Source organism: Geotrypetes seraphini, chromosome 10 (assembly GCF_902459505.1).
Source record: "Geotrypetes seraphini chromosome 10, aGeoSer1.1, whole genome shotgun sequence".
In the NCBI taxonomy this organism is placed as follows: domain Eukaryota; kingdom Metazoa; phylum Chordata; class Amphibia; order Gymnophiona; family Dermophiidae; genus Geotrypetes; species Geotrypetes seraphini.
This window is the reverse complement of record NC_047093.1, coordinates 43,606,852-43,621,502: the sequence shown is the minus strand read 5'-3', so window position 1 is coordinate 43,621,502 and position 14,651 is coordinate 43,606,852. Positions and strand designations below refer to the sequence as shown.

The window sequence follows — 14,651 nt, the reverse complement described above, 5'->3', positions numbered from 1 at the left end:
CTGTTTTTCTTCTTCTCTCCCCCCTTGATGCGGAACAATGAAATGGAGAAAAAAAAAAGAGAGATGCTGCATCTCTCTGCCTGTGCTGGGGGCCGACAGCAATCATGGGGGGAACAGAAGAGGGCCACGGAGCAGGCAGGCATGGCACAACAGGGGGCCAGAGGGAGAGCGAAAGGGGGCTGCTTTGGGGGGAGGGGTGTGCTGGGGGCAGAAAGCAATCATGGGGGGGGAACAGAAGGGGGCCAAGAAGCAGGCAGGCATTGCACAACAGGGGGAGAGGGAAAGGAGGCTGCTTTGGCAAGCAGGGGGGCCAGGGAGACAGACAGAAAGAAAGACGCACAGACAGGGGACCAGGGAGAGACACAGACACAAAGAATGACAGACAGACAACGTCCAGGGAGAGAGAGAGAGACAAATAAAAAACAGACATACAGACATCTACTCTAGCACCCGTTATTGTAACGGGCTTAAACACTAGTACTGTATATTATGTTATATTGATGATTTATGCCACTCAGGGTGATAATACTTTAAGTTGTGCACTAGAATTGTATACAATATTCTAAATGAGGTCTCACCAGAGTCTTATTCAAGGACATCAATGCCTCCTATTCCCTATGCACCCAAGCATCCTTCTAGTTTTTGCCGTCACCGTTTCAACCTGTTTGGCTACCTTAAAATCATCACAAACCATCACACCCAAGTCCTGCTCCTCTTTTGTGCACACAAGTTCTTCACTCCCTAAACTGTACCATTCCCTCAAGGTTTTGCAGCCCAAATGCATGACCTTACATTTCTTAGCATTAAATCTTAGCTGCCAAATTTCAGTCCATTCTGCAGGCTTCACTAGGTCCTTCCTCATGTTTTCCACACCATCAGGGGTGTCTACTCTATTGCAGATTTTGGTATCATCTGCAAAGAGGGAAAACTTACCTGACAGCCCTTCAGCAATATTACTCACAAAAATGTTAAAAAGAACAGGCCCAAGCCTTCAAGCACCATTTGTAACATCCCTTTCCTCAGATCAATCTCTATTGACCACTACCCTCTGTCACTTTCCACTCAACCAGTTTCTGACACAGTTCGTCACTTTGGGGCCCCTCTCAGTTTATTTATTAGAAGCCTGTGTGGAAGACTTTCAAAGGCTTTGCTAAAATCTAAATGCACCACATCTACCGCTCTCCATCTATCCAATTCTCTGGTCACCCAATAAAAAAAATTGATAAAATTTGTCTGACAAGACCTTCCTCTAGTGACTTCATTTTGCCTCTGGTCCTGCAATCCACTGGATTCCAGAAACTGCACTATTTTCTGTTTTAAAAGCATTTCCATTAATTTACTTACCACAGGCCCAAGAACAGAACCTTGATGTACACCACTGGTAACATCCCTTTCCTGAGAGTGATCTCCATTGATCACTACCCTTTTTCGCCTTCCACTCAACCAGTTCTTGACCCAGCCTGTCACTTTGGGACCCATCCCGAGGGCACTCAGTTTCTTTATTAGACGTCTATGTGGAACACTGTCAAAGGCTTTGCTAAAATCTAAATACATGACATTTAGCGCACTCCCTCTATCCAATTCTCTGGTCACCTAGATAAAGAAATTGATCAGATTTGTCTGCCAAGGCCTACCTCTAGTGAACCCATGTTGCTTCTGGTCCTGTAATCCACTGGATTCCAGAAACTTCACCATTCTGTGTTTTAAAAGTGTTTTCATTAATTTGCATACCACAGAAGTCAGACTTATAGGTCTTTAATTCCCTACTTCTTTCCACTTTTGTGGAGAGGAACCACATCCACCCTTCTCCAGTACCACTCATGACTCTAGAGACTCATTGAAAAGGTCAGCAGAGCCACCAGAACTTCCCTAAGTTCCTTCAGCACCCTCATATGTACACCATCCGACCCCATTGTTTTGTCTACATTTATTTTAGCTAGGTACTCATGAACACAACCCTCTGAAAATCGATCAGGGTCTACCACTCCTCCATCCCTATTCACATTTGTCTTCTGCGGTCTTGCTCCTGGCGCTTCAGCCGTGAACACAGAACAGAAATATTTGTTAAGCAATTCAGCTTTTTCTTTATCAGCTTCTACCTATTTCTCCCCTTCATCTTTGAATCTCACAATACCACTTTTGCACTTCTTCCTATCACTAATATATCTAAAAAATGTCTTGTCCTCCTGTTTTTTTTTTTCCTTCCATTTGCATCTTTGCTTTCCTGATTACACGACCAGCCTCTCTTAACTTTTCCAGATATTTTTGCCTATCTTCCTCTTTCTGTGATCTTTTATAGTTTATAAAAGCTAACCTCTTATTCCTTACCTTCTCAGCTACTACTTTTGAGAACCAAAGCGGCCTGCTTTTCCTCTTAATTTTACTTACTTGCCTCACAAAAAGGTTTGTTGTTCTTAAAATTTCTCCTTTCAGTTTTGTCCACTGCATTTCTAATCTTTCCAGACATTCCCATCATGACAATTCCTTGACATAATCTCCCATCTGAACAAAGTTGTTTTTTTTTTTTTTTTTTTTAAAGTCTAGAACCTTTGCTTTTGAATGAGTCCTCTCTACACCTATCTCAATATTAAACATACTATGCAGTGATCACTGGATGCCAGATGATCACCCACTGTAACAACAGAAACACTTTCCCTGTTTGTAAGCACTGAGTCCAGTATGACCCCATCCTGCGTGGGTTCCATTACCAACTGCTGGACAAGTCTCCTTGTAGAGAATCAAGGATCTCCCTACTTCTAGAAAACCCCACAATAGGGATACCCCAATCAATATCCAGCAAGTTAAAATCACACAATAAATTTAAAAGTATAGTATGGTCCACCAAGTCAAAAGCTGATGCCAGATCAAATTGTAAGAGAATAGCTTAATGTCGTCTAGCTAGTAAACTTCTAATTTCATAAATCAGTGAGCCAAGAAGTCTCTCAGTACTGAACCCACCTCTGAAACCAGTCAGAGTAGTCATTAATAAATCAAGGTGGTTCTGGCCACCGCATCTCAAAAAAGATATAATGGAATTAGAAAAGGTACAGAGAAAGGCAACGATAGCAGGGATTGGACGACTTCCCTATGAGGAAAGGCTGAAGTGGCTAGGGCTCTTCAACCTGGAGAAGAGACTGCTCAGGGGTGATATGATAGATATCTACAAAACAATGAGTGGAGTGGAAAGGGTAGATGCAAATCGCTTGTTATACTCTTTCCAAAAATACTAGGACTAGGAGGCATGCGATGAAGCTTACTAAGTAGTAGATGTAAAACAAAGGAGGAAGAGGGCCGGCAATAAAGGGAGGGTGGCAACATTAAAATAAGTTAACGGGGAGAGGGGGGGGGGCGTGTGCTTTGCTTCGCTCTATTAGATGCACCCTTTTTTCCACTCGCTTTTGGGGGGGAAAAGTGTGTCTAATGGAGCGAAAAATACGGTACTGTTCTAGGTTCTGAGTCAAATAGAGTCTTTTATCTTAATCCATTATTGGCTCCTGTTTTAATTTTTTTTACAGCTATCAATTTAGGGAAAGAGGAAGGGATTGGGACTTGTATACTGCCTTTTTGTAGTTATACAACCACATTCAAAAGCAGTTTACATTCAGGTACTTCAAGCATTTTCTCGCTCTGTCCCGGTGGGCTCACAATGTGTCTAATGTATCTGGAGCAGTGGAGGATTAAGTGAGTTGCCCAGGACCATAAGGAGCAGCGTGGGATTTGAATCCACAACCTCAGGGTGCTGAGGTTGTAGCTCTAACCACTATACCACACTCTCCTCGAGTGTTAGATGTTCATTCTAGGTTCATTTTTATGTTTACTGTACAGATGACTTGGTGAACCAATATCTTTTGGAACTAAAAAGCAATGAAGAAATGATTCGTTGTGGCTTTTCACTAGCCTTAGGGGCACTTCCCAGTTTTATGCTAAAAGGCAGGCAGCAGCAGGTGAGTTGTGATTTTCTACTGTTTGTGGGTACAGACTCTAATTGCTACAAGAATTATGGGATCTGGGAACAGAGACTATGCCAGATAATGCAAATTAATATCTTGTACTAACTTGTATATGTAAACCAAAACCACTTTACGTGTAGTAATAATAGCATTTCTATGATGCGCAAGATTAGCAGCTGTGGTCGCTTGAGATTTCATAATTGATTTAGATTGGAAATAAATAAACTCAAATGACATGATGTGGTCTTCCTCTGAGTTTTAAATGAGTTGTTTGGAAACTCTGAGCAATTCTCTATTTGCATCATAAGCTTTGATTAGTTAGCTATTTGGGGAATTTTTGTCTTTCTTCTATCCCCCAAAGGAATTTGGGGCAGTTCATAATAATAAGGTGCCCATGGAAGACATTCAACAACTAAAACAAGGTAAAGCTTGCTATAACCTAGAAAATTATTTTTTTCTGTTTCCACGTTATATTAATTTTCAGACAATAGCTTTACTAAGTGGAAAGAAATGTGTTTTATTCTCTCTTACATGGGTATGTTTCCTTTCAATTTTAATAGTGGAACCACAAAAGTTTGACTTTCATTCACATTGTTTATGTAGTCTATTGCAGGGGTTCTTAACCCAATCCGGGCACATCTAGCCAATCAGGTTTTCAGGATGCTCACAATGAATATGTATGAGATAAAGTTGCATGCCCTACACCTATTCCATGCAACTCATGTACAGTATATTCATTGTGGGTATCCTGAAAACCTGATTGGCTAGGTGTGTTCTGAGAATTGGGTTGAGAACCCCTGGTCTAGCATTATCAGAATATGAAGCTCGGCATAAATAACTATGGTTACAGACCCCTACTCCAAAGACCATGTAATTAGCAGAAGTTAGATAAGAGATATCTTTTATTAATTCTTGAGATAAGTCCTTTTTAGTCAGCAAGTATTGCCCATAGATAGTGCTTTTATATATGCTAGTGCAGGCTAAACTGGCTGTTCTTCTTGTCCACCTCCTCTGTACACCAAACTGTTCATGGGCTATATATTCTAGAAAGGTTTGAATTAATACCTGAATGCATATGGAGCTTACCATGCTTACCTCGAAGATGGTATTTAATTTAGAAAGTGATGACAAAGCTTTGTTACCAAGCATCAAGCCTGTCAAGAGGGAGGACTCATGTATACTAACAATGGAATTGAAGACAGAAAGCAAAACAGGATTTCAACAGCTTTGAGTCTGGCTGGCTGTTCTGTTTTAATCTAATAAATGGAAAGTTTAGTTTAGAAACATAGAAAAAAGCGGCAGAAAAGGGCTATAGCCCACCAAGTCTGCCCATTCCAACTATCCCTCCCCCCTGAGTTTACTCCCTTAAAGATCCCACGTGAGTATCCCATTTTCTCTTAAAATCCGTCACGCTGCTGGCCTTTATCACCTGGAGTGGGAGTCTGTTCCAATGATCCACCACTCTCTCGGTGAAGAAGTACTTCCTGGAGTCGCCATGAAACTTCCCTCCCCTGACTTTCATCAGATGCCCTCTGGTGGTCGAGGGTCCCATGAGCTAGAAGATATCATCTTCTGACTCGATGCGTCCCGTGATGTACTTATACGTTGCAATCATATCTCCCCGTTCTCTTCTTTAGTCTTTCTTCATACGTGAGATCCTTGAGCCCCAAGACCATCCTGGTGGCCGTTCGCTGTACCGACTCGATCCTCAGCACGTCCTTTCGGTAGTGTGGTCTCCAAAACTGAACACAGTACTCTAAGTGAGGCCTCACCATGGCTCTGTACAACGGCATCATAACTTCAGGTCTCCTGCTGACGAAACTTCTACGGATACATCCCATCATTTGTCTTGCCCTGGAGGTAGCCTTCTCCACTTGATTGGCAACCTCATGTCCTCGCTAATGATCACTCCTAGATCGCGTTCCGCCGTGGTCCTAACCAAGGTCTCACCATTTAGTACATAAGTTCTACGCGGGTTTCTCTTACCCAGGTGCATTATCTTGCATTTTTTAGCATTGAAGCCTAGCTGCCAAGTAGTTGACCATTGTTCCAGAAGCAGTAGGTCGTGTGTCATATTATCAGGTAATAAGCTTCTACCTACTATGTTGCAAAGTTTGGCGTCGTCGGCGAACAGTGATACCCTTCCTCTAAGTCCCTACGTCATATCTCTTATGAATAAGTTGAATAGAATTGGGCCCAGGACCGAGCCCTGCGGCACTCCACTGATCACGTCCGATGCTTCAGATGGGGTACCGTTCACCATCACCTTCTGAAGTCTACCGCTCAGCCAATCCCCAACCCATATAGTTAGAATGTCTCCTAATCCTATCGATTTCAGCTTATTCAGTAATCTTCGATGAGGGACGCTATCAAATGCTTTACTGAAGTCCAAATATACCACGTCCAGTGACTTTCCGGCGTCCAGTTGTCCAGTAACCCAGTCAAAAAAGCTAATCAGATTAGATTAGCAGGATCTACCCTGGGTGAACCCGTGTTGGTGTGGATCACGCAGTTTTTTTTCATCTAGGATTGTGTCAATATTCTGTTTGATCAGTGTTTCCATGAGTTTACACACTATAGACGTGAGACTCACTGGTCTGTAGTTTGCTGTCTCTGTCCTGCAGCCTTTTTTGTGGAGTGGGATTACGTTGGTGGTTTTCCAGTCCAAGGGGACCCTTCCTGTGCTTAGGGAAAGATTGAAAAGAACAGATAATGGTTCAGCCAGGACTTCCCTTAACTCCCTGAGCATTCTGGGGTGTAGGTTATCTGGTCCCATGGCTTTGTTTACTTTGAGTCTTGATAGTTCGTCGTAGACGCTACTGGGCGTAAATTCAAAATCTTTTAACGGGTCTTTCTGGTTATCTCCCGTCTGCAGCTGTGGACCAGCTCCCGGCACTTCGCGGGTGAACACTGAACAGAAGTATTGGTTTAGTAGTTCTGCCTTCTCAGAATCTGATTCCGCAAAATTACCGTCCGATTTCTTCAGGTGTACTATCCCATCTTTGTTTCTTTTCCTGTCACTAATATAGCTGAAGAAACATTTATCCCCTTTCTTAATTTTCCGTGCTAGCTCTTCCTCCATTCGGAGTTTGGACTCTCTGACTGCTGTTTTGACAGCTTTAGATCTGTCTAGATAGTCCTCTTTTGCCTCCTCTCTGCCTAAATGTTTGTAGGTGATAAATGCATCTTATTTCTGTTTAACTAGGTCTGAAATTTCTTTACTGAACCATTGGGGTCTTTTGTTTCTCCTGCGTTTACTTACTGTCTTTATGTATCGGTCTGTTGCTTCGTGTAGTATGGACTTCAGAGACGACCACATGTCCTCCACATTGTCCGATTTTGCTTGGTCGTCTCTGAAGGTTTTTTTTTATTTTTTTTTTTTTTAAAGAAGTAGTAAAAGGCCAGCTAATAAAAATGTGATTGCCTCATGAAACTACAGCCTGTCAGAACAGAGAAAATTGAGAATTTTATTTATTTACCTTGCTTATATTCCACATTATCTAATAGTCTAAGCATATACCAAAATACATTCACAATAAATTCAAACTTAAAAAAGCATATTTACCCCCCCCCCCTTTACAAAGTCACGTGGCAAAAGCTTTGAAGTTATTTAAATCTCTATGGGCTTTGGGGCAGTTATGCAGTGGCATCTGCTAGCGCGGCTTTATAAAAGGGGAGGTTAGTAAGGCTGACATTTGAATTTGTTGCGAACAGATCAAAATACAATAGTTCATACCGTATAATATAAGTCGAGACCCCCAATACCCCCCAAAAGAAGGAAAAATAGTTGACTCAAATATAAAACGGGGCTTAATATTCAAGTGCCATGTCCTGCCAGGATCTGCACCCAGTGTCCCCTCCCTCACCCCCTTCCCTGCCATGCTCTGCACTCAGCCCCCCTCACTGCCAATACTAACTATTTTTTTACCCCCACCTCCCCCTACGTACCTCTTCTCGCATCCCTGGTGGTCCAGTGGTGTATGGGTAGGAGCGAGAACTGGCGGCAGCCATTCAGGGAGTGGCGCAGGGCTGGGTGGGAGCTCGAGAAGCTCGCTCCTGCATGCCGATGGACTGTTGGCCATGAGATCGGAGGGCAAGAATGAGGGGCGCAGGGCAGGAGCGCGGAAAGTTCGCTCCTGCCCATACACTGCTGGACCACCAGGGATGCGAAAGAGGTACGGGGGGGGGGGGGGGGGTAAAAAAATTGTTAGTATCGGCTGGGACAGGAAGGCTTCCTCCTGTCCCGGCCTACCAGAGGCCTGCATCAAGTCCGGGAGGGATTTGGTTAATGACCCGAATATAGGACGAGACCCCCATTATTGGGTCATTTTTTTGGCCCCAAAATTTTGTCCTATATTCAAGTATATATGGTAGTACTGTAGGAAAAGTAGGGGGGATCTTGATTTAAACCAATATCTTGATTTGAAACCCAATTTCAGACTTTATATCCAATTTGGTTTTATTTGTTGACTAGCTGATCACCTGGCGTTGCCTGGATATTTATTTATCCCAATCTTCTGGTATCGATTAACTTGTATTCAGTGATTACGCCTGGTAAAACGGGAAGTATTTGATTGTTTATTTTGTGGACATTTTCATTTTTAGCAGCAAGAATGGCCCTGTCTATGGGGCTAGACTTGGACTTAAACGGCATTGGAAGTGTCAGTATTCATCTCAGCGAGCCCAAAAAACTTCCAGAAATGTTCTGGCATTGAATATCTGGTCATATATCAGCCCATGGCTATGAGTGGCTTAAAAGCTGCTTACCATTGTGGATCTAGAAATAAGCAAACCTCTATATTATACCTTTTTGCAAACTAGATTTATAGTAACTCATTTTATTTTATTTTATTTATTTTGGCTAATTCAGTTGGTAGCCACATATGATCATTGAAATCCAGCTATGATTGCTGGATTATTACTTTTACTCTATTGTGTTTCAATTTGATTTTATTATTTTATATTTTTGTATGTTTTGTATTTTTTAAAGTTTTTTTTGTGATTTAGAGGGGACGTTATCATGAGCTACAATTAAACTATATTATTTTGCATTTAACCCAGTTAACTATATTATTTTGCATTTAACCTCTTTTAGAAAGGTGCGCTAACTGATTTAGTACACGCTAAATGCTAAGGCACCCATAGAATATAATATATGCCTTAGCATTTAGCACTCGCTAAATCGGTTTGTGTGCCTCAATAAAAAAATGGGACCTGTGTTAAAATAGCATGAGTTAGTGGTAAAATAGCATATCTTAACAGTAGCCCACATTGGTAACTTTTCCCGTTGTATCCCAGCCAGTTCTTTTCCTATCCCTGCCCCCATTCCTGCAAGCTCCGTCCTCATCTGCACAAGCCTCAAACATTTTAAAATCATAAGTGTTCGAGGCTTGTGCGGTTAAGGCAGAGCTTACAGGAATGGGGCAGAGACCAGGACAGTGACAAAACTTGTGGGGACGGGGATAAATTTGTCCCTCTGTCATTCTCTAATCAACATCTAAGGGTTGATAGCCAGACATGGTTTGCCTGATTAGGCTCCTCTTTCTATCCCCTATAATCCAACCTTTACCATAACGGTTCTTGGTAAGGATTTCTATTACTTTCATCTCACTGTTACTCATTAAAAAAGAGTCACTTAATAGTTAAAGCAGTGAGTTGACAACCAGGATTTAAATCCTTCGCTCCTCCTTGTGATTTGGGGTAAGTTACTTAAAACTCCCATTTCTTCAGCTACAGAATCAGATAGCCTGAATGTACCCTGCCCTGAGAAGCTACTGAAAAGGCATGAAATAAAATCCAATTTAAAGATTAAATTGCATGTAAAGCCTGCTTTACATATGGAGAAGGCTTTTATAAGATTGCATGGCTGCATACATGCGTAAAAATTACGTGCATGGAAAGCATGTGATTGCTTGTAGGTGTTCCTAGGGACATAGATTGAGCAAAACCAATGCAAATCTGCAGTTTTTCTAAAATACATAAATACATTTTTATGGTCTCATTTATATGTTTTGCTGCTTTGTGGTGAACTCTTTTAGGAGTGGTGTATATTTCTATTTAGGCTATTTAATATCACCTCCTAAGTAGATTAGGATGTTGACTTGCTGAGATCTTCAGAATTCTGTAAGCATAACTGATTTAAGGTAGCACAGTTCTTAAATGTATTGTAAATGTACCTTTTTTATACACGTTTTCAGGTTTTAGAAGGTTTAAGAAAAGTCACCTGCCTTACTCCAGCCACTTTGTCCTTTGTGGAAGCAAGAAGAGATGCTCTGAAAGCTATTGCCAAGTACGTTACACATGGTCATAGAATCAGAATATGATATCTTAATGTCCATATGGTCAGCAGAACTCAATTTCCACCTATTTCTATTACAGTATCATCATTGGCTTTTCTTTCATTTTCTCATAACCAGAAATCATGTTTTAGCATAGTTTTTTTTGTTGTTGTTTTTTTTTCCAGGGGTGGGTGGGACATAACAACCATACTTCTTTATTCTTGAATTATGCCACTCTTTTTGTTTCTATCACTTTCTCTGGAAGGCCATGCTGTGCATCTGCCACACCTTTTCTGAATAAATATTTCCTGATAGTGATCTTGTGTCTACACTTCTCCCTCAATATTCAAGAGGGTTAGGGGCAGAGCCGGCTCACGAATATTGAAAAATCACGAATAATATTCAGGCCGGTTCTTTCCCACCCCCACCCCCGCCTTCCCCCGAAATCCAAACTTTACCTTAAGCCCTCTGAGACTCCCCTGGTGGTCTAGCAGGCTTTCGGGGCAGGAGCGATCTTCCTACGCTCCTGCCCCATGCAGATCACTCATAGGAAATGGCTGCCGTGAGCTCCCATCGTTGTCTTAAGCATAAAGTCAGTAATTTAGCCAGAAGTTTCCCATCAACATTAATCAAAGAAATGGGCCTGTAATTTGAAACCAACATGGGATCTTTATTTGGCTTTGGTAAAACCATAGTTAAAGATTCTGCCATACTACCTGTAATACAACCTTTAGAAAGTTGTGCCTGATATAAATTTAATAGATGAGGTAATAAGGTAATTTGGAATGATTTATACAACTCTACTGTGAAACCATCACCACCTGGAATGGATCCAATTCTAAGGGACTTCAATGCTATTTGAAGTTTTTTCAGTGATATAGGCACCTCAAGACTTCCTTTTATATGTTCAGGAATTTTTGGTCCCTTGATTAACTTTAAAACCTCTAAACCAGGGGTGCCCACACTTTTTGGGCTTGCGAGCTATTTTTTAAATGACCAAGTCAAAATGATCTACCAACAATAAAATTAAAAAAAACCACAAAGCACACTGTATGCATAGAAAATGTTAATCATCATTCCTATTCCAGGGTTTTTCAAAGAGGTCAAAGCAGATGACTCTAAGCACTATCACCTCAGTAACAACCATACAAAAATAGACAAATATACCCCCTCCCTTTTTACTAAACCACGATAGCAGTTTTTAGCGCAGGGAGCTGCGCTGAATGCCCAGCGCTGCTCTCGACACTCAAGTTCAAGTTCAGGTTTATTTTGATTAATCGCCTATATAAAGCTTTCTAGGCGATGTACAATAAAATACAAGTTAATATCATAATATCACTTTAGTATTACAAAACATCCAAAACATAATCACAGATAATTATTAATTAATTAAATAAAATAGAGAAAATTTCTCTTTACCTAACAATTAACAAAACATAAGACATAACAGGGAGGAAAGGAAGGAAAGGGTTACAATATTTCTCTTTAAAAAGGGAAAGAACAAATGGAAGGGAAAGACAATGTAAAAAAGGGAGAAAGGAAAGGAAATTAATCGTTAAAAGCATCGTTAAATAAAAAAGTTTTCAATAATTTTTTAAAAGAAATAAGATCTTTTTCCTTTCTGATAAAAAGAGGAAGGGTGTTCCACAATTGGGGAGCTAGTACAGAGAACATATCATTTCTCCTTGTTCCAACAATTTTTAGTGAAGGGACCAGTAATAAGTCTTGCTGGGAAGATCGAAGGAGTCGAGTTGTACAATAAGGGGTTATCATTCTAGATATGAATAATGGCGTATTGAACAATAATACCTTGTAAACTAAGAAAGCTATTTTAAATGTTATCCGATGATTAATAGGTAGCCAATGCGACTTGATAAGAAGAGGAGTAACATGATCATATTTTTTTCCTTTGTGTATGAGTTTTATTGCAGTATTTTGAATTATTTGAAGTCTTTTCTTTTCTTTTTGAGATATGTTATACAATAAAGAGTTACAATAATCTAATTTAGAAATTATCATAGAGTGAACCAGAATATTAATAGATTTTGGTTCTAGGAAAGATGCAATAGATCGTATTAGGCGTAATTTATAGAAACAAGATTTTACCGTTTGACTTATATGATCGTGGAAGGATAGATTTGTGTCAATAATTACACCTAAAATTTTTATAGCTGATACAGATTCTATTGGATTATTTTCAAGCATAAAGGGTGATATAGCTGTAATGTCATTTTTCCATGTAAATAACATAGTTTGTGTTTTTTTAATATTTAATGAAAGTTTATTGTTGTAGAGCCAGTTTTTAATTATATCAAGTTTTGTATTAATTTCTGTAATTTCATTATCGTTCTGTGGGTCAATTGGGTGAAGGAGTTGAATGTCATCGGCATAAGAGAATGAAGTAAAACCCAGTGATTGACAGATAGTAAGTAAAGGTGAAAGGAAGATATTGAATAAAAGTGGAGACAGAACAGAGCCCTGAGGTATACCAAAAGGCAAGGTGTAAGAAGTAGAATGATCTTCTTTCATTATAACAGTTGAGAGTCGATTAGAAAGGAAAGATTTAAACCATTCCAGTACCTGTCCTCCGACACCTATAGATTCCAGACGATTAATTAGAGTAGCGTGATCAATAGTATCAAAAGCCGCTGAAAGATCCAGGGAAAAAAGAGCAACCGATTTATGGTGGTCTAAATAGTAGTGAATGGTGTTGACAAGGCCAAGCAGTGAGTACTCTGTATTATGGTGTTTCCGAAAACCAGTCTGGTTAGGGTGTAATACGTTTGATATCTCAACAAAGTCCGATAGTTGTTCAAAGACCAGTTTTTCAGTGACTTTAGCTAAAAAAGGCAAATTTGAGATTGGGCGATAGTTGGCTGCATCATTGCGGTCAGCGTTATATTTTTTCAGTATTGGAGTGACAATCGCTTTTTTCCAATCAAGAGGAACTGTAGATGTAAGAAAACTATTTTTAATAAGCGAGAGTATGAAAGGGCCAAAACAACAAAAAAATTTTTTTAAGTAAAATGGAGAGATTAGTTCTGCTCGAGAATTTTTTAATCTAATTCTTTGAAAGACCCCTTCTAATTCTTTTAAAGATGGAATTTTGAAATTTAAGCATTTTGATGTTGGTAAAAAAGGATCATTGTTTTTATATATGGGGTCATTAGTTTTATTTGTTATAAAAGTATTTCGTATTTGAATGATTTTATTACAGAAGTAATCAGCTAGATCTTGAGCTTTAAGTGTAATAATGATTTCCGAGTTTTTATTATTTTTTGATTCAGGAGTTATGGATTTTAGAATTGAAAATATTTCAGAACTATTTTTGGCCTCATTAATTTTATTGGAGTAATAATGTTTTTTGGCTTGATTGATTTTATTTTTGTAAAAATGTGCTTGTTCTTTGTAACGTTGCTGATTGATAGTTGTTTTTGATGAACGCCATTTTCTTTCCAAAGAGCGAAGTTGGGTTTTGAGAAGATGTAATTCTTTAGTATACCAAGGGTTACGAGCTTTACAGGGTAGAATAGTTTTTGAAATAAGAGGTGCTTTTTCGTTCAAGCAAGATTCTAATAAAGAGTTCCATGCAAGGAGTTGATCATCAACAGAATCAAAATTAGGAATAGATATAGAAGAGCTGAAGAAAGAAGAAATATCGGAGCTTTCTAATTTAGAGAGATCTCTGAAGGTGATCTTTTTAGGAAGTGTAGAAGAAGAAACTTTTTCCGATGAATAAGAGTAATGACAGTTAAAGGAAATTAAATAATGATCAGTCCATGGTACCGGGATGACATCGGGTAATGTATAAGATATATATTGTGTTTTGGTTGTGAGTATCATATCAAGTGTGTGTTTTGAAGAGTGAGTGGGTTCACTTATTTGTATAGTCAAATCTAGGGTTTTTATGAAATTAATCATATCCGTTGTATATGAATTTTTTGTATTATCAAAGTGGATATTAAAATCACCTAAGATAATAGAACAAGTAGAAGATGAGCAGAAATCAAAAATTAAGTTTTGTAGAGAGGATAGTTTAGTGTGATCCATAGGAGGAGGAATATATAGTAGAAGAAGGTCAGTTTTAGGATTCTGAATAGTTTGAACTTGTAAAAATTCAATGGTTGTGTTATTAGTTGATTGATCGCGTATTGAAATTAAATTTTTTTGGAAGATGATGGCTACTCCACCTCCCTTACGGTTTTGACGATGATTCCAATAATAGTCATAATTTGGGGGACAGCAGAATGACAGAAAAGCCTCGTCTCCACATGTAAGCCATGTCTCTGTGATACATAGGATCTGGAGACCCTTAAGAAGAATAAGATCTTTTACTAAATGATGTTTATTTCGGATAGATCTCGTGTTTAAAAGACCAATTTTTAGAGGTTGATAAGTGGATGTATTTGATTTAATATTATTT

The 14,651-nt window shown here is 39.4% G+C and overlaps 1 protein-coding gene across 2 annotated transcripts in view; it reads left to right on the top strand.

The window, feature by feature from the left end:
* TBCD (tubulin folding cofactor D) overlaps positions 1-14,651 on the top strand; it is a 487,835-nt gene that overhangs the window by 362,750 nt on the left and 110,434 nt on the right. For both annotated transcript variants that reach the window (XM_033961208.1, XM_033961209.1), the window contains 2 exons: positions 3,826-3,944; positions 10,148-10,239. In XM_033961208.1, coding sequence (XP_033817099.1) covers positions 3,826-3,944; positions 10,148-10,239 — 211 coding nt within the window. The remainder of the gene's footprint in view (positions 1-3,825; positions 3,945-10,147; positions 10,240-14,651) is intronic.